The sequence below is a fragment of the Petromyzon marinus genome, unplaced genomic scaffold, assembly GCF_048934315.1.
Source record: "Petromyzon marinus isolate PM22_M1 ecotype Great Lakes invasive population unplaced genomic scaffold, UKy_Petmar_22M1.pri1.0 PM_Scaffold_504, whole genome shotgun sequence".
NCBI lineage: Eukaryota > Metazoa > Chordata > Hyperoartia > Petromyzontiformes > Petromyzontidae > Petromyzon > Petromyzon marinus.
Genome location: NW_027423507.1, coordinates 37,771 through 59,143, shown reverse-complemented (window position 1 = coordinate 59,143; position 21,373 = coordinate 37,771). Strand labels below are relative to the sequence as shown.

Sequence of the window (21,373 nt, the reverse complement as noted above, 5' to 3'; positions counted from 1 at the left end):
CACAAACTCACTCACACAGAGACCCACAGACTCACCACACAGAGACCCACAGACTCACCACACAGAGACCCACAGACTCACCACACAGAGACCCACAGACTCACCACACAGAGACCCACAGACTCACCACACAGAGACCCACAGACTCACCACACAGAGACCCACAGACTCACCACACAGAGACCCACAGACTCACCACACAGAGACCCACAGACTCACCACACAGAGACCCACAGATTCACTCACACAGAGAACCACAGACTCACTCACACAGAGACCCACAGACTCACTCACACAGAGACCCACAGACTCACTCACACAGAGGCCCACCGACTCACACAGACCCACAGACTCATCACACAAAGACCCACAGACTCACCACGTAGAGACCCATAGACTCACCACGCAGAGACCCATAGACTCATAGAGACCCACAGACTCACTCACACAGACCCACAGACTTACCACACAGAGACCCACAGACCCACTCACACAGAGACCCACAGACTCACCACACAGAGACCCACAGACTCACCACACAGAGACCCACAGACTCACCACTCACACAGAGACCCACAGACTCACTCACACAGAGACCCACAGACTCACTCACACAGAGACCCACAGACTCACTCACACAGAGACCCACAGACTCACTCACACAGAGACCCACAGACTCACTCACACAGAGACCCACAGACTCACTCACACAGAGACCCACAGACTCACCACACAGAGACCCACAGACTCACCACTCACACAGAGACCCACAGACTCACTCACACAGAGACCCACAGACTCACTCACACAGAGACCCACAGACTCACTCATACAGAGACCCACAGACTCACTCACACAGAGACCCACAGACTCACTCACACAGAGACCCACAGACTCACCACACAGAGACCCACACTGACCACACAGAGACCCACAGACTCATCACACGGAGACCCACAGACTCACTCACACAGAGACCCACAGACTCACTCACACAGAGACCCACAGACTCGCACAGAGACCCACAGACTCACTACACAGAGACCCACAGACTCGCTCACACAGAGACCCACAGACTCGCTCACACAGAGACCCACAGACTCACTCACACAGAGACGCACAGACTCACTCACACAGACCCACAGACTCACTCACACAGAGACCCACAGACTCACTCACACAGAGACCCACAGACTCACTCACACAGACCCACAGACTCACCACACAGAGACCCACAGACCCACAGACTCACCACACAGAGACCCACAGACTCACTCACACAGAGACCCACAGACTCACTCACACAGAGACCCACAGACCCACTCACAAAGAGACCCACAGACTCACTCACACAGAGACCCACAGACTCATCACACAGAGACCCACAGACTCATAACACAGAGACCCACAGACTCACCACACAGAGACCCACAGACTCACCACACAGAGACCCACAGACTCACCACACAGAGACCCACAGACTCACCACACAGAGACCCACAGACTCACCACACAGAGACCCACAGACTCACTCACACAGAGACCCACAGACTCACTCACACAGAGACCCACAGACTCACCACACAGAGACCCACAGACTCACTCACACAGAGACCCACAGACTCACTCACACAGACACCCACAGACTCACTCACACAGAGACCTACAGACTCACACAGAGACCCACAGACTCACTCACACAGAGACCCACAGACTCACCACACAGAGACCCACAGACTCACCACTCACACAGAGACCCACAAACTCACTCACACAGAGACCCACAGACTCACCACACAGAGACCCACAGACTCACCACACAGAGACCCACAGACTCACTCACACAGAGACCCACAGACTCACACAGAGACCCACAGACTCACTACACAGAGACCCACAGACTCACTCACACAGAGACCCACAGACTCACTCACACAGAGACCCACAGACTCACCACACAGAGACCCACAGACTCACCACTCACACAGAGACCCACAGACTCACTCACACAGAGACCCACAGACTCACTCACACAGAGACCCACAGACTCACTCATACAGAGACCCACAGACTCACTCACACAGAGACCCACAGACTCACCACACAGAGACCCACAGACTCACCACACAGAGACCCACAGACTCACTCACACAGAGACCCACAGACTCACCACTCACACAGAGACCCACAGACTCACACAGAGACCCACAGACTCACCACTCACACAGAGACCCACAGACTCACCCAGAGACCCACAGACTCACCACTCACACAGAGACCCACAGACTCACCACACAGAGACCCACACTGACCACACAGAGACCCACAGACTCATCACACAGAGACCCACAGACTCGCACAGAGACCCACAGACTCACTACACAGAGACCCACAGACTCACTCACACAGAGACCCACAGACTCGCACAGAGACCCACAGACTCACTACACAGAGACCCACAGACTCGCTCACACAGAGACCCACAGACTCACTCACACAGAGACCCACACTCACCACACAGAGACCCACAGACTCACTCACACAGAGACGCACAGACTCACTACACAGAGACCCACAGACTCACTCACACAGAGACGCACAGACTCACCACACAGAGACCCACACTCACCACACAGAGACCCACAGACTCACCACTCACACAGAGACCAACAGACTCACCACTCACACAGAGACCCACAAACTCACTCACACAGAGACCCACAGACTCATCACGCGGAGACCCACAGACTCACTCACACAAAGACCCACAGACTCACTCACACAGAGACCTACAGACTCACCACACAGAGACCCACAGACTCACCACACAGAGACCCACACTCACCACACAGAGACCCACAGACTCACTCACACAAAGACCCACAGACTCACCACACAGAGACCCACAGACTCAATCACACAGAGACCCACAGACTCACCCACACAGAGACCCACAGACTCACTCACACAGAGACCCACAGACTCACCACACAGAGACCCACAGACTCACCACACAGAGACCCACAGACTCACCACACAGAGACCCACAGACTCATCACGCGGAGACCCACAGACTCACCACGCAGAGACCCATAGACTCACCACACAGAGACCCACAGACTCACCACACAGAGACCCACAGACTCACCACACAGAGACCCACAGACTCACTCACACAGAGACCCACAGACTCACTCACACAGACACCCACAGACTCACACAGAGACCTACAGACTCACACAGAGACCCACAGACTCACCACACAGAGACCCACAAACTCACCACTCACACAGAGACCCACAGACTCACCACTCACACAGAGACCCACAAACTCACTCACACAGAGACCCACAGACTCACCACACAGAGACCCACAGACTCACTCACACAGAGACCCACAGACTCACTCACACAAAGACTCACAGACTCACTCACACAGAGACCCACAGACTCACCACACAGAGACCCACAGACTCACCACTCACACAGAGACCCACAGACTCACTCACACAGACTCACAGACTCACTCACACAGAGACCCACAGACTCACCACACAGAGACCCACAGACTCACTCACACAGAGACCCACAGACTCACCACACAGAGACCCACAGACTCACCACACAGAGACCCACAGACTCACTCACACAGAGACCCACAGACTCACTCACACAAAGACTCACAGACTCACCACACAGAGACCCACAGATTCACTCACACAGAGACCCCCAGACTCACCACACAGAGACCCACAGACTCACCACACAGAGACCCACAGACTCACCACACAGAGACCCACAGACTCACCACACAGAGACCCACAGACTCACTCACACAGAGACCCACAGACTCACTCACACAAAGACTCACAGACTCACCACACAGAGACCCACAGACTCACCACACAGAGACCCACAGACTCACTCACACAGAGACCCACAGACTCACTCACACAGAGACCCAGAGACTCACCACACAGAGACCCACAGACTCACCCACACAGAGACCCACAGACTCACTCACACAGAGACTTCATATAATCGCTTGATCTCTACATCTGCCACACACACCACACACTAACACACACACGCACACACACACACCACACACACACTAACACACACAAACTAACACACACACTAACACACACACACACACTAACACACACACACAAACACACCACACACACACACTAACACACACACTAACACACACACACACTAACACACACACATTAACACACACACTAACACACACACACACTAACACACACCACCACACACTAACACACACACACTAACACACACATTAACACACACACACTAACACACACACACACACACTTACACACACTAACACTAACACACACACTAACACACACACTAACACTAACACACACACTAACACACACACTAACACACACACACTAACACACACACACTAACACACACACCACCACCACACACACACACACACTAACACACTTACACACACTCACTAACACACACACACACTAACACACACACTAACACACACACACACACTAACACACACACACACACTAACACACACTAACACACACACACTAACACACACTAACACACACCACACACTAACACACACACACTAACACACCACACACACTAACACACACCACACACACTAACACACACTAACACACACACCACCACCACACACACACACTAACACATTAACACTAACACACACACACTAACACTAACACACTAACACACACACCACCACACACACACCACCACACACACACTAACACACACACCACCACCACACACAAACACTAACACACTTACACACACTTACACACACTAACACTAACACACACACTAACACACACACACTAACACACACACTAACACACACTAACACACACCACCACCACACACTAACACACCACACTCACACACTAACACTAACACACTAACACACACACTAACACACACACACTAACACACACACTTACACACCACTCACACCACACTAACACACACGCAGCGAGTGACCTCACCTCGTCGGCGGCGGCCCACCTCGTCGGCCTCGTGCCGGCCGTCCCCGCCTCCTCGCCGGCCGGCATCGTGGGCCTGGTCGGCGTCGGCGTCGGCGTCGGCGTCGGCGTCGGCGTCGTCGGCCCTCCGTCGTCTTCCTCCTCCTCTGGACGCTCGCCTCGCCCGGCACGCAAGAACCACGCGTGCGAGCTGTGCGGCAAGGCCTTCCGCGACGTCTACCACCTCAACCGGCACAAGCTGTCGCACTCGGACGAGAAGCCCTTCGAGTGCCACGTCTGCCACCAGCGCTTCAAGCGCAAGGACCGCATGAGCTACCACGTGCGCATGCACGAGGGCGGCGTGCACAAGCCGTACGTGTGCCACCACTGCGCCAAGGGTTTCTCCAGGTGCGTGGTGGGCGGTGGGGCGGTGGGCGGTGGGCAGGGCGGTGTTGGGCGGGCGGTGTTGGGTTGTGTTTGCGGTGTGTGGGTGTGTGTGTGGGTGGGGTTGGGGGACTGTTATTGTGAAGGGCGGAGGTCTGTGGAGGGTTGTTAGGAGTGTTGGGGATGGTGGGGAGGGATTCTTATTGTGAAGGAGAGGTCTGTGGAGGGTTGTTAGGAGTGTTGGGGGTGGGGGATGGGGGACTCTTATTGTGAAGGGCGGAGGTCTGTGGAGGGTTGTTAGGAGTGTTGGGGATGGGGGACTCTTATTGTGAAGGAGAGGTCTGTGGAGAGTTGTTAGGAGCGTTGGGGATGGGGGACTCTTATTGTGAAGGAGAGGTCTGTGGAGGGTTGTTAGGAGCGTTGGGGATGGGGGACTCTTATTGTGAAGGAGAGGTCTGTGGAGGGTTGTTAGGAGCGTTGGGGATGGGGGACTCTTATTGTGAAGGAGAGGTCTGTGGAGGGTTGTTAGGAGTGTTGGGGATGGCGGGGGGGGGGATTCTTATTGTGAAGGAGAGGTCTGTGGAGGGGGATGGGGGGGGGACTCTTATTGTGAAGGGCGGAGGTCTGTGGAGGGTTGTTAGGAGTGTTGAGGATGGGGGGGGACTCTTATTGTGAAGGAGAGGTCTGTGGAGGGTTGTTAGGAGTGTTGGGGATGGGGGACTCTTATTGTGAAGGAGAGGTCTGTGGAGGGTGGTTAGGAGTGTTGGGGATGGCGGGGGGGGACTCTTATTGTGAAGGAGAGGTCTGTGGAGGGTTGTTAGGAGTGTTGGGGATGGGGGACTCTTATTGTGAAGGAGAGGTCTGTGGAGGGTTGTTAGGAGTGTTGGGGATGGGGGACTCTTATTGTGAAGGAGAGGTCTGTGGAGGGTTGTTGGGAGTGTTGGGGATGGGGGACTCTTATTGTGAAGGAGAGGTCTGTGTGTGTCAACCAATGACTTCCCCTAGGTCGGCTCGGCCTCAAATGAGTGAACCTGGCACTGTGTGTGTGTACACGGAAACATCACCAGCACTGGGGGGGGGGGGAGACAAAGGCGGCCGGGCGGGACGTGGTGCCGGTCACAGTGGCAGCCTTCATCGGCAGCGCTGCTACTCGCTACTCAGCACTTGCCCCTACAGCCTTCTAGAGGCTACCTGGGGGACCTTTGTCTGTGTGTGTGTAGGTGCTGCTACTCGCTACTAACACAGCACTTGCCCCTACATCCCTGTTAGAGGCTACACGGGGGATCTTTGTCTGTGTGTAGGTGCTGCTACTCGCTACTGACACAGCACTTGCCCCTACAGCCCTGTTAGAGGCTACACGGGGGAGGTGGCCGAGAGGGCGTGATCTTTGTTTTGTGGGGGATCTTTATCGTGGTGGGGTGGTCTATGGTAGGAGTGTTACGGTGACCTGGTGGGGTGGTCTATGGTAGGAGTGTTACGGTGACCTGGTGGGGTGGTCTATGGTAGGAGTGTTACGGTGACCTGGTGGGGTGGTCTATGGTAGGAGTGTTACGGTGACCTGGTGGGGTGGTCTATGGTAGGAGTGTTACGGTGACCTGGTGGGGTGGTCTATGGTAGGAGTGTTACGGTGACCTGGTGAGGTGGTCTATGGTAGGAGTGTTATGGTGACCTGGTGGGGTGGTTTATGGTAGGAGTGTTGCGGTGACCTGGTGGGGTGGTCTATGGTAGGAGTGTTACGGTGACCTGGTGGAGTGGTCCCATAGGAGGGGAGTGTTGCGGTGACCTGGTGGAGTGCTCCCATAGGAGGGGAGTGTTACGGTGACCTGGTGGGGTGGTCTATGGTAGGAGTGTTACGGTGACCTGGTGGGGTGCTCCCATAGGAGGGGAGTGTTACTATGACCTGGTGGAGTGGTCTATGGTAGGAGTGTTGCGGTGACCTTTCCGCTGGGGTGTTCTTGTCTCTCCCTCTCTCTGCGGCAGGCCGGACCACCTCAACAACCACGTGAGGCAGGTCCATTCCACAGAGCGGCCATTCAAGTGCCAGGTGAGACAAAGACGGTGGTGGTGGTGGCGGTGGTGGTGGTGATGACGATGGTGGTGGTGATGACGATGATGGTGGTGGTGATGTGGTGGTGGTGACGATGGTGGTGTTGGTTGATGTTGTGATGATGGTGGTGGTGATGACGATGGTGGTGATGACGATGATGGTGGTGGTGACGATGGTGGTGTTGGTTGATGTTGTGATGATGGTGGTGGTGATGATGGCGATGAATGGTGGTGGTGATGTGGTGGTGATGACGATGGTGGTGGTGGTGATGACGATGATGGTGGTGGTGATGACGATGATGGTGGTACTGATGTGGTGGTGATGACGATGGTGGTGTTGGTTGATGTTGTGATGATGGTGGTGGTGATGACGGTGGTGGTGGTGATGTGGTGGTGATGACGATGATGATGGTGGTGATGACGATGATGGTGGTGGTGATGACGATGATGGTGGTGGTGATGTGGTGGTGATGACGATGGTGGTGTTGGTTGATGTTGTGATGATGGTGGTGGTGATGGCGATGAATGGTGGTGGTGATGTGGTGGTGATGAAGATGGTGGTGGTGGTGATGACGATGATGGTGGTGATGATGACGATGATGGTGGTGGTGATGTGGTGGTGATGACGATGGTGGTGTTGGTTGATGTTGTGATGATGGTGGTGGTGATGATGGCGATGAATGGTGGTGGTGATGTGGTGGTGATGACGATGATGGTGGTGGTGATGACGATGGTGGTGGTGATGACGGTGGTGGTGATGTGGTGGTGGTGACGATGGTGGTGTTGGTTGATGTTGTGGTGGTGATGATGATGATGGTGGTGGTGTGAGCGGTAAACGCTGCGGTTAGCCCTGACACTGCGTGGTGATGGTGAGACGGAGAAAGACGGTGATGGTGGTGGTGATGTGGTTGTTGGTTGATGTTGTGATGATGGCGGTGGTGATGATGATGACGACGACGATGGTGGTGGTGGTGATGATGGTGGTAGTGGGAGCGGCGGCACTGCGGTTAGCCTGACGCGCTGTGGTGGTGATGGTGGTCGTTGATGTGGTGGTGGTGGTGGTCGTTGATGTGGTGGTGATGGTGGACGTTGATGTGGTGGTGATGGTGGTCGTTGATGTGGTGGTGATGGTGGTCGTTGATGTGGTGGTGATGGTGGTCGTTGATGTGGTGGTGATGGTGGTCGTTGATGTGGTGGTGGTGGTGGTGGTCGTTGATGTGGTGGTGGTGGTGGTTGTTGATGTGGTGGTTGTTGATGTGGTGGTTGTGACAACTGCTAGTTGATGGTGGTTGTTAATGTGGTTGATGTGGTGCTTGTGACATGTACGTGTGTGTGCCAGCCTGCGTTTACACCACAACTTGTGGCGGTAGTGGTTGATGAGTTGTTGGTGATGTGGCTCTTGATGTTATTGGTGGTTGTTGCTGATTGTTGTTGCTGGTTGTTGCTGATTGTTGTTGCTGGTTGTTGTTGCTGGTTGTTTTTGCTGATTGCTGTTGTTACTGATTGTTGTTGCTGGTTGTTGTTGCTGGTTGTTGTTGCTGGTTGTTGTTGCTGATTGTTGTTGTTGCTGATTGTTGTTGTTGCTGGTTGTTGTTGTTGCTGGTTGTTGTTGTTGCTGGTTGTTGTTGCTGGTTGTTGTTGCTGATTGTTGTTGCTGATTGTTGTTGTTGCTGATTGTTGTTGCTGATTGTTGTTGTTACTGATTGTTGTTGCTGGTTGTTGTTGCTGGTTGTTGTTGCTGGTTGTTGTTGCTGGTTGTTGTTGCTGGTTGTTGTTGCTGCTGGTTGTTGTTGCTGGTTGTTGTTGCTGATTGTTGTTGTTGCTGGTTGTTGTTGCTGGTTGTTGTTGCTGATGGTTGTTGCTGATGGTTGTTGCTGGTTGTTGGTGCTGGTTGTTGGTTGCTGATTGTTGTTGCTGGTTGTTGTTGCTGGTTGTTGTTGCTGGTTGTTGTTGCTGGTTGTTGTTGCTGGTTGTTGTTGTTACTGATTGTTGTTGCTGGTTGTTGTTGTTGTTGTTGCTGGTTGTTGTTGCTGATTGTTGTTGTCGGCTGTTGTTGTCGGCTGTTGTTGTTGCTGGTTGTTGTTGCTGGTTGTTGTTGCTGGTTGTTGTTGTTACTGATTGTTGTTGCTGGTTGTTGTTGCTGGTTGTTGTTGCTGGTTGTTGTTGCTGGTTGTTGTTGTTACTGATTGTTGTTGCTGGTTGTTGTTGCTGGTTGTTGTTGTTACTGATTGTTGTTGCTGGTTGTTGTTGTTATTGATTGTTGTTGTTGCTGGTTGTTGTTGCTGGTTGTTGTTGTTACTGATTGTTGTTGTTGCTGGTTGTTGTTGCTGGTTGTTGTTGCTGATTGTTGTTGTTGCTGATTGTTGTTGTTGCTGGTTGTTGATGCTGATTGTTATTGTTACTGATTGTTGTTGCTGGTTGTTGTTGCTGGTTGTTGTTGTTGCTGGTTGTTGTTACTGGTTGCTGGTTGTTGTTGTTGCTGGTTGTTGTTGTCGGCTGTTGTTGTTGCTGATTGTTGTTGCTGGTTGTTGTTGTTGCTGGTTGTTGTTGTTGCTGGTTGTTGTTGTTACTGATTGTTGTTGCTGGTTGTTGTTGTTGCTGGTTGTTGTTGCTGGTTGTTGCTGATTGTTGTTGCTGGTTGTTGTTGCTGGTTGTTGTTGCTGATTGTTGTTGTCGGCTGTTGTTGTCGGCTGTTGTTGTTGCTGGTTGTTGTTGTTACTGATTGTTGTTGCTGGTTGTTGTTGCTGGTTGTTGTTGCTGGTTGTTGTTGTTGCTGGTTGTTGTTGCTGGTTGTTGTTGTTACTGATTGTTGTTGCTGGTTGTTGTTGCTGGTTGTTGTTGTTACTGATTGTTGTTGCTGGTTGTTGTTGCTGGTTGTTGTTGCTGATTGTTGTTGCTGGTTGTTGTTGCTGATTGTTGCTGGTTGTTGTTGCTGGTTGTTGTTGCTGGTTGTTGTTGTTACTGATTGTTGTTGCTGGTTGTTGCTGCTGGTTGTTGTTGCTGGTTGTTGTTGTCGGCTGTTGTTGTTGGCTGTTGTTGTTGCTGGTTGTTGTTGTTGCTGGTTGTTGTTGCTGGTTGTTGTTGCTGGTTGTTGTTGCTGGTTGTTGTTACTGATTGTTGTTGCTGGTTGTTGTTGCTGGTTGTTGTTGTTACTGATTGTTGTTGCTGGTTGTTGTTATTGATTGTTGTTGTTGCTGGTTGTTGTTGTTACTGATTGTTGTTGCTGGTTGTTGTTATTGATTGTTGTTGTTGCTGGTTGTTGTTGTTACTGGTTGTTGCTGATTGTTGTTGTCGGCTGCTGTTGTTGTCGGCTGTTGTTGTCGGCGGCTGTCGTTGGCACCGCCGCAGACGTGCGAGTCAGCGTTTGCGACGCGCGACCGCCTTCGCGCCCACATGGTGCGCCACGAGGAGAAGGTGCAGTGTCACGTGTGCTCCAAGCTGCTGAGCCCATCGTACATAGCGGACCACATGCACATGCACAAGCAGGGAGGCCCCCTCGACGGCCTCTGCAGCATCTGCAGCAAAGGTGAGAGAGGGGTGGAGAGGGGTGGAGAGGCGCGGGGGTTGATGGACACTGAGAGAGACGCACGGGGAGAGACGTACGGGGAGAGACACGGGGAGATGTACGGGGAGAGACGCGTGGGGAGAGACACGGGGGGAGACACGGGGAGAGATACAGGGGGAGAGACACGGGGAGACACAGGGAGAGACGCGGGGAGACACGGGGAGAGACACGGGGAGATGTACGGGGAGAGACGCGTGGGGAGAGACACGGGGGGAGACGCACGGGGAGAGACACAGGGAGATGTAGACACGGGGAGATGTAGACACGGGGAGATGTAGACACGGGGAGATGTAGACACGGGGAGATGTAGACACGGGGAGATGTAGACACGGGGAGATGTACGGGGAGAGACACGGGGAGAGACGCACGGGGAGAGACACGGGGAGAGACACGGGGAGAAACACGGGGAGAGAGACGGGGAGAGACACGGGGAGATGTAGACACGGGGAGATGTAGACACGGGGAGATGTAGACACGGGGAGATGTAGACACGGGGAGAGACACGGGGAGAGACACGGGGAGATGTACGGGGAGAGACACGGGGAGAGACACGGGGAGAGACACGGGGAGAGATGTACGGGGAGAGATGTACGGGGAGAGACATGGGGAGAGACACGGGGAGAGACACGGGGAGATGTACGGGGAGAGACACGGTGAGAGACACGGTGAGAGACACGGGGAGAGACACGGGGAGAGACACGGGGAGAGACACGGGGAGATGTAGACACGGGGAGAGACACGGGGAGAGACACAGGGAGAGACACGGGGAGAGACACGGGGAGAGACACGGGGAGAGACACGGGGAGAGACACGGGGAGATGTACGGGGAGAGACGCGGGGAGATGTACGGGGAGAGACACGGGGAGAGACACGGGGAGAGACACGGGGAGAGACACGGGGAGAGAGACACGGGGAGAGACACGGGGAGAGACACGGGGAGAGACACGGGAAGATGTAGACACGGGGAGAGACACGGGGAGAGACACGGGGAGAGACACGGGGAGAGACACGGGGAGAGACACGGGGAGAGACACGTGGGGAGAGACACGGGGAGAGACACGGAGAGAGGCACGGGGAGAGACACGGGGAGAGACACGGGGAGAGACACGGGGAGAGGCACGGGGAGAGACGCACGGGGAGAGACACGGGGAGAGACACGGGGAGAGACACGGGGAGAGACACGGGGAGAGGCACGGGGAGAGGCACGGGGAGAGACACGGGGAGAGACACGGGGAGAGACACGGGGAGAGGCACGGGGAGAGACGCACGGGGAGAGACACGGGGAGAGACACGGGGAGAGACACGGGGAGAGACACGGGGAGAGACACGGGGAGAGACACGGGGAGAGATGTACGGGGAGAGACATGGGGAGAGACACAGGGAGAGACACGGTGAGAGACACGGGGAGAGACACAGGGAGAGACACGGCGAGAGACACGGGGAGACACAGGGAGAGACGCGGGGAGAGAGACGCAGGGAGACACGGGTGAGAGACACGGGGAGAGACACGGGGAGAGACACGGGGAGATGTACGGGGAGAGACACGGGGAGAGACACGGGGAGATGTAGACACGGGGAGATGTAGACACGGGGAGATGTACGGGGAGAGACACGGGGAGAGACACGGGGAGAGACACGGGGAGATGTACGGGGAGAGACACGGGGAGAGACACGGGGAGAGACACGGTGAGAGACACGGGGAGAGACACAGGGAGATGTACGGGGAGATGTACGGGGAGAGACACGGGGAGAGACACGGGGAGAGACACGGGGAGAGACACGGGGAGAGACACAGGGAGATGTACGGGGAGAGACACGGGGAGAGACACGGGGAGAGACACGGGGAGAGACACGGGGAGATGTAGACGCACGGGGAGATGTACGGGGAGAGACACGGGGAGAGACACGGGGAGATGTACGGGGAGATGTACGGGGAGATGTACGGGGAGAGACGCACGGGGAGATGTACGGGGAGAGACACAGTGAGAGACACGGGGAGAGACGCACGGGGAGATGTACGGGGAGAGACACGGGGAGATGTATCGGGAGAGACACAGTGAGAGACACGGGGAGAGGCACATGGGGAGATGTACGGGGAGAGACACAGAAAGACACAGGGAGAGACGCGGGGAGAGAGACGCAGGGAGACACGGGGAGAGACAGGGAGACACGGGGAGAGACAGGGAGACACGGGGAGAGACTCGGGGAGACGGGGGGAGATACACGGGGGGAGAGACACAGGGAGACGTGGGGAGAGACATGGAGAGAGACAGACACGGGGGGAGAGACAGGGAGAGAGACAGAGACACGGGTAAACACGATCACACCCTGTCACCCCTCCTCTGACCACTCACTCTGTCACTCACCCTCTCACACTCTCACTCTCTCACTCACCCTCTCACTCACTCTCTCACTCACCCTCTCACTCACCCTCTCACTCACCCTCTTACTCCCTCACTCACTCTCTCACTCACCCTCTCACTCTCTCACTCACCCTCTCACTCACTCACCCTCTCACTCACTCTCTCACTCACTCACTCTCTCACTCACACTCACCCTCTCACTCTCTCGCTCACCTTCTCACTCTCTCACTCACTCTCTCACTCACCCTCTCACTCTCTCACTCACCCTCTCACTCTCCCACTCACACTCTCACTCACTCTCTCACTCACTCACCCTCTCTCTCACTCACCCTCTCACTCTCTCACTCACTCACTCTCTCACTCACCCTCTCACTCTCTCACTCACCCTCTCACTCACTCTCTCACTCACACTCACTCTCACTCACCCTCTCACTCACTTACTCACTGTCTCACTTACTCTCTCACTCACTCACTCACCCTCTCACTCACTCACTCTCTCACTCACCTTCTCTCTCACTCTCTCACTCACCTTCTCTCTCACCCTCTCACTCACCTTCTCACTCTCTCACACTCTCACTTACCCTCTCACCCTCTCACTCACCCTCTCACTCTCGCTCACCCTCTCACTCACTCTCTGACCCTCTCACCCTCTCACTCACCCTCTCACTCCCTCTCTCTCTCACTCTCTCACTCACCCTCTCACTCTCTCACTCACCCTCTCACTCACCCTCTCACTCACCCTCTCACTCACCCTCTCACTCACCCTCTCACTCACTCACCCTCTCACTCACTCACCCTCTCACTCACTCTCTCACTCACCCTCTCACTCTCTCTCTGACCCTCTCACTCACACTCTGACCCCTCTGACCCCTCTGACCTCTCCCCCCCCCCCCCACACGGCAGAGTCGTGCAAGCACATGGGCTGGAGCAGCCCCGAGAAGAAACACCCTTGCCCGCAGTGCGGAACCCTCTTCAAGACCAAGTCGCACCTCAACCGTCACGTGCAGCACGTCCACCTGGGCAAGTCCAAATCCTCCTCCTCCTCGTCGGTCGTCGTCGTCGGAGGAGGAGGAGGAGGAGGAGGGGGGGGCGTGCCGGGGGGCTCGGCGGGGGGGGTCAAGTCCGGGGGCGTGGGGGGACCGCCCGTCGCCCCGGGCTACCTTCCGGCGACGGCGGCCGCGGCCGCGGCCGCGGCCGCGGCGGCGGCGACGCACCACGGGATGTCCGTCCTGGAGTCGTTTGGCTACCAGGTGTGAGGGGACACACGTACGTACACACACACACGCACGCGCACACACAGACACACGCGCACACACAGACACACGTGGTTGTGGGTGTGGGACACACACACACACGTGGGTGGGTGTGGGACACACACAGACACGTGGGTGTGTGTGGGACACACACACACACAGACGTGGGTGTGGGACACACACACACACGTGGGTGGGTGTGGGACACACACACAGACGTGGGTGTGGGACACACACACACACACCACACACGTGGGTGGGTGTGGGACACACACACACAGACGTGGGTGTGGGACACACACACACACACACGTGGGTGTGGGACACACACAAACACGTGGGTGTGGGACACACACACACACACCACACACGTGGGTGGGTGTGGGACACACACACACACACAGACGTCGGTGGGTGTGGTACACACACACGTGGGTGGGTGTGGTACACACACACACACAGACGTGGGTGGGTGTGGGACACACACACACACACAGACGTGGGTGGGTGTGGTACACACACACAGACACGTGGGTGGGTGTGGTGCACACACAGACACACACGTGGGTGGGTGTGGGACACACACACACAGACGTGGGTGGGTGGGTGGGGGACACACACACACAGACACACGTGGGTGTGGGACACACACACACACACGTGCGTGGGGGGGGGGGGGTGGGACACGTACGTACACACGCGGTTGTGGGGGTGAGGTGTGAGGGAGAGAGTTGGCGGGGCAGGCAGTGGGGAAGGGGGTGAGACGGGGGAAGGCGGAGGGGGAGAGAGCGTCAAGGGGGGCCAGTGGGGGAGGTAGGAGGGAGACACTGGGGGGGAGGGGGGCGATACACGGGGGGGGGGGGGGGGTGGTGCGAGAGGGGAGGGAGACACATGGGGAGTGGGGGAGTAGCTCAGGGTGGTGGGCGTGAGTCACACACACAGACACAGTGACACACGGACATAGGATCATCTCGCACGAATGATGATGTTGCTCCTGATGATGTTGGTGAAAATTATGACGATGATGGTGGTGGTGGTGGTGACGGCATTGATGGTGCTGCTGCTGATGATGATGATGATGGTGGCGGTGCTGATGGTGGTGGCGTTGATGGTGCTGATGATGATGGTGGTGGTGGTGGCGTTTATGGTGCTGAAGTTGATGATGGTGGTGGTGGTGGTGGTGCTGATGGTGCTGATGATGATGATGGTGGTGGTGGTGGTGCTGATGGTGGTGGCGTTGATGGTGCTGATGTTGATGATGGTGGTGGCGTTGATGGTGCTGATGATGATGTTGGTGGTGGTGACATTGATGGTGCTGCTGATGATGATGGTGGTGGTGGCGATGACACCGATGATGAAAATGATGATGACAACATTGCTGATGATCCTGCTACTGATGTTGATGCTGATGATGATGTCTGTACCATGTCACTAATGCTAATGTTGCCCCTGTTACTGCTGCTGCTGCTACTGCTACTATCTCTGCTGTTGATACTACCTCTGCTACTGCTGCTACTGCTGCTGCTACTATCTCTGCTATTGATACTACCTCTGCTACTGCTACTACTATATCTGCTATTGATACTACCTCTGCTGCTGCTACTATCTCTGCTATTGATACTACCTCTGCTACTGCTGCTGCTACTATCTCTGCTGTTGATACTACCTCTGCTGCTGCTGCTGCTACTACTATCTCTACTATTGATACTACCTCTGCTGCTGCTACTATCTCTGCTGTTGATACTACCTCTGCTACTTCTGCTGGTACTATCTCTGCTGTTGATACTACCTCTGCTGCTGCTACTATCTCTGCTATTGATACTACCTCTGCTACTGCTGCTGCTACTATCTCTGCTATTGATACTACTTCTGATACTGCTGCTGCTACTATCTCTGCTATTGATACTACTTCTGATACTGCTGCTGCTACTATCTCTGCTGTTGATACTACCTCTGCTACCACTGCTGCTGCTGCTGCTACTATCTCTGCTGTTGATACTACTACTGCTGCTGCTACTATCTCTGCTGCTGCTACTCTCTCTGCTGTTGATACTACCTCTGATACTGCTGCTGCTACTATCTCTGCTGTTGATGCTACTGCTGCTGCTACTATCTCTGCTGTTGATGCTACTGCTGCTGCTACAATCTCTGCTGTTGATGCTACTGCTGCTGCTACAATCTCTGCTGTTGATGCTACTGCTGCTGCTACTATCTCTGCTGTTGGTACTACCACTGCTGCTACTGCTGCTGCTACTATCTCTGCTGTTGATGCTACTGCTGCTGCTACAATCTCTGCTGTTGATGCTACTGCTGCTGCTACTGTCTCCGCTGTTGGTACTACCACTGCTGCTACTGCTGCTGCTACTATCTCTGCTGTTGATGCTACTGCTGCTGCTACTGTCTCCGCTGTTGGTACTACTGCCGCTGCTACTATCTCTGCTGTTGATGCTACTGCTGCTGCTACTATCTCTGCTGTTGGTACTACCTCTGCTGCTGCTACTATCTCTGCTGTTGATACTACCTCTGCTACTGCTGCTGCTACTATCTCTGCTGTTGATACTACCGCTGCTACCACTGCTGCTGCTGCTACTATCTCTGCTGTTGGTACTACCTCTGCTGCTGCTACTATCTCTGCTGTTGATACTACCTCTGCTACTGCTGCTGCTACTATCTCTGCTGTTGATACTACCGCTGCTACCACTGCTGCTGCTGCTACTATCTCTGCTGCTGCTACTATCTCTGCTGTTGATGCTACTGCTGCTGCTACTATCTCTGCTGTTGGTACTACCGCTGCTACCACTGCTGCTACTGCTGCTGCTACTGTCTCCGCTGTTGGTGCTACCGCTGCTACCGCTGCTGCTACTGCTGCTGGTGGTGCAGGTGGTGCAGTCGGCGTATGCCACAGCGGCGGCAGCTGGAGTTGACCCTGGACAGGGGGCCACGGCGATCAACCAGTAATGGAGTCAATGCTGCAACACAGCTCCCTCTGTGTGGGTGGGTGGGTGGGTGAGGGTGATGAGTGAGTGAGCGAGCGGGGGGGGTGGTGGAGGGGTTAGCGGGCGGGTGGGTGGGCGGGCAGGTTGGTGAATGTTTCAGTGGGCGAGTGAGAGGGCGAGTGAGCGGGTAGGTGAGTGGAGAGTTTGGTGGGTGGGTTAGTGATAGGGTGAGTGAGCCGGGCGGGTGGGTGAGTGGGTGGGAGGGTGAGTGAGCGAGCGGGTGGGTGAGTGGAGAGTTAGCTGGGTGGGCAGGTGGGTCAGTGAGCGAGTCGGTGGGTGAGTGGGTATAGGTGGGTGAGTGGATATAGGTGGGTGAGTGGATATAGGTGGGTGAGTGGATATAGGTGGGTGAGTGTGGTGGTGAGCAAGTGAGTTAGCAAACGGAAGTTACAATCCAACCTCATGCCGTCTTCAAGATCACTTGGTGGCCATCTTGAAACAGCAGCTGTTGATGGCCTCCTTGAGTCACCTGTGACGACAAGATCTTGGTGGCCATCTTGAGTCACCTGTGACGACAAGATCGTGGTGGCCATCTTGGACAAGTGACCACTCCGTTGGCGGCGATCTTGGACGAGTGGCTGCCCCGTTGGTGGCCATCTTGGACAAGTGGCTGTTGGTGGCCATCTTGGACGAGTGACTGCCCCGCTGGTGGCCATCTTGGACAAGTGGCTGTTGGTGGCCATCTTGGACGAGTGACTGCCCCGTTGGTGGCCATCTTGGACAAGTGGCTGTTGGTGGCCATCTTGGACGAGTGACTGCCCCGTTGGTGGCCATCTTGGGCAAGTGACCGCCCCGTTCGTGGCCATCTTGGACAAGTCACCGCCCCCATTGGTGGCCATCTTGGACGAGTGACTGCCCCGTTGGCGGCCATCTTGGACGAGTGACTGCTCCGTTGGCGGCCATCTTGGACGAGTGACTGCCCCATTGGCGGCCATCTTGGACCAGTGACTGCCCCATTGGTCATGTTGGGCGAGGTGGATGGGCGGCCATGTCGGGCGAGGTAGATGGCGGTCGGCGGCCATGTCGGTCGAGGTAGATGGCGGTCGGCGGCCATGTTGGTCGAGGTAGATGGCGGTCGGCGGCCATGTTGGTCGAGGTAGATGGCGGTCGGCGGCCATGTTGGGCCAGGTGGATGGCGGTCGGCGGCCATGTTGGGCCAGGTGGATGGCGGCCATGTTGGGCGAGGTGGATGGCGGTCGGCGGCCATGTTGGGCCAGGTGGATGGCGGTCGGCGGCCATGTTGGGCCAGGTGGATGGCGGCCATGTTGGGCGAGGGGGATGGCGGTCGGTGGCCATGTCGGGCGAGGTAGATGGCGGTCGGCGGCCATGTTGGGCCAGGTGGATGGCGGCCATGTTGGGCCAGGTGGATGGCGGTCGGCGGCCATGTTGGGCCAGGTGGGGTGGCGGCCATGTTGGGCGAGGTAGATGGCGGTCGGCGGCCATGTCGGGCGAGGTAGATGGCGGTCGGCGGCCATGTCGGGCGAGGTAGATAACGGTCGGCGGCCATGTTGGTCGAGTTATTTGGCGATTCACTCCGAACTCGGCGGGAGGAACGGGCTAGGGTTGTTTTTTGGTGGTCTAACTGAGTAAGTTGATGACGACGACGACGATGAATGGAGTTTGTAAGCTGGCCGATTGCCGCCGGCTTAGCGCGCGGGGGGGGGATAACAAGGAAGCAAAAGCTGCTCGGAGCGCAGCTTTTTCCCCACACTCGCTCACTCACTCGCTCGCTCGCCCGAGACAAAAACGTGAAGACCCAGAGAGAGAAAAATCCACGCAGTTATCACCACGGTAGGTGAGGGGGGCTGGGGGCTGGGGAGAAGAGACCGAGAGAGAGAGAGAGAGGGAGAGAGAGACGGAGACTCCCAACACGTACACCAGCAGGCATCGTCGGTGGGCTCCGGGGTCGAACCCACTGACCCCCTGCCACCGAGGCGAAGGTGGTCAACATCCTCCCGAGCCACCAGTTGCCCGTGCGTCTGTCCCCGGTCAGTGCTTCCCTCTCCTCTTTCAATGTCGGCTAAGTGTGTGTTTTGTCGAACACTAAACACTGTAGCCTCTGTGTGCGTGTGTGTTGTGTGTGTTGTGTGTCTTGTGTGTCTGTGGGATCACGTGGGGCCCACCCACCACCCACCAATGCACGCCCCCCACCCACCCACCCACCAATGCGCCACCCACCAATGTGTCCACCAAAACTCATCAACGCCCCCCCCACCCACCATTACGCCCCTCCCCCCCCAACCCACTAATACGCCACCCACCACCAACCAATGCGCCACCACCCACTAATATGCCCCCCACCCACCAATACGCCACCCACCAACGCGTATTGCCCCACCACCAATGCTCCCCCCACCACCAATGCTCCCCCCCCACCCACCAATGCGCCCCCCACCCACCAATGCTCCCCCCCACCCACCAATGTGCCCCCCCACCCACCAATGTGCCCCCCACCCACCACCAATGCGCCACCCACCAATGCGCCACCCACCAATGCCTCCACCAGCACTCACCAACACCCCCCCCACCACCACCACCACGTGTCTACGCGTGTGTACGTATCTACGTGTGTACGTATCTACGTGTGTGCGCAGTGTGCTCATGACCGGCTCCGGTTTGACAGCAGAGGTCTCACTCCGAATCAGTCGAGCGGCAATATCTTTTCATCGGTTGCGTAACGCTGCTGTGTGGAAGCTACCTGGTCTGTCGCTCCGCACGAAGCTTCGGGTCTTCTCGGCCACGGTCATTCCCTCCCTTCTCTACGCTTGCGAAACGTGGACCTCCCCAATGGAACATCTTCGCCGGTTAGAAACATTTAGGCTGGCCTGCCTACGATCCATTCTGGGTTTAACCAGGCTGGATTGTGTGAGGAGCTCACAAATCCTTGAGAGATCTGGGCAAGGTCCCATCGGTGAGCTCCTCCGGCGGGCAAGGCTGCGATGGCTGGGTCATGTAGCCCGCATGCCCAGCCACCGCGTGCCGAAACAGCTTTTGTTCGGCCGGGTCGAAGGGGCTAAATGGGCGCGGCACGGGCTAGAGAAGAGATGGAGTGATGTGGTACAGGAGGACGTGGAGCTGAGTGGACTTGCTGATGACCGGTACCAGCGGTGTCAAGATCGGCCTCTGTGGAGGAGGCTCGTGAAGGACGCTGCTACTGGGCAGTTGGAGGCAGTCGCCCTCCAACAACAACGGAGGGCGGAGGAGCGACGCTCACAACAACGAGCGGAGCCCCGGGTGGCTAAAGCACGGCAAGTTGGCACAGTAGGGGGCACAGGTGGTGCATTAGCCACTCATCTCAGTCAGTCGACCCGTGGCATCTTGGTCTGCCCCGTGACCTCCTGCCAGCGGGCGTTCGACACTTCACGTGGCCTCAATGTGCACGTAGCCTGGCACAAGCGTCGTGGTGACGTCACCGCCACTTAGTGGCGAATGGCGGTTGTTGTGTACGCATCTGTGTACACGTGTGTGTCTTTGTATGTGTCTACGTGTGTGTACGGGGGTCTACGTGTGTGTGTGTACGCGTGTGTGTGTGTCTTACGTGTGTCTGTGGACGTGTCTACATGTGTGTGTGTGTGCTTACACGTGTACGTGTGTGTGCGTACGTGTGGTGCGAAAGAAGTCCAGCACACACACACACACACTCCCAGGCGCGTGCGTGTTTGTGTGGGCAGGCCCCGGTAAAGCTACGTTGCCGGTAGTCGGAGCCATTCCCTGTTCCACCTTGGGGTTTCGGCAGGGATGTCCT

At 56.0% G+C, this 21,373-nt stretch overlaps 1 protein-coding gene and 1 long non-coding RNA gene across 2 annotated transcripts; one reads left to right on the top strand and one right to left on the bottom strand.

Annotated features, from left to right (window-relative positions):
• Positions 1-1,233: 1,233 nt before the first annotated feature.
• On the bottom strand, positions 1,234-3,637 carry LOC142923437 (uncharacterized). The gene is made up of 3 exons (XR_012940765.1): positions 3,160-3,637; positions 1,529-1,663; positions 1,234-1,322 (listed from the first exon to the last, which is right to left on the bottom strand). It is a non-coding gene; the product is annotated as an uncharacterized LOC142923437 (long non-coding RNA).
• A 1,322-nt stretch (positions 3,638-4,959) lies between these two features.
• LOC116937728 (POZ (BTB) and AT hook-containing zinc finger 1-like) lies at positions 4,960-17,652 on the top strand (the record flags this gene model as incomplete). Its single annotated transcript, XM_076064530.1, has 5 exons — positions 4,960-5,429; positions 7,386-7,449; positions 10,800-10,977; positions 14,283-14,629; positions 17,513-17,652. Coding segments are annotated over 5 exons (1,137 nt in total), but the record flags the coding sequence as incomplete, so codon positions are not given.
• Between the last annotated feature and the right edge of the window lie 3,721 nt (positions 17,653-21,373).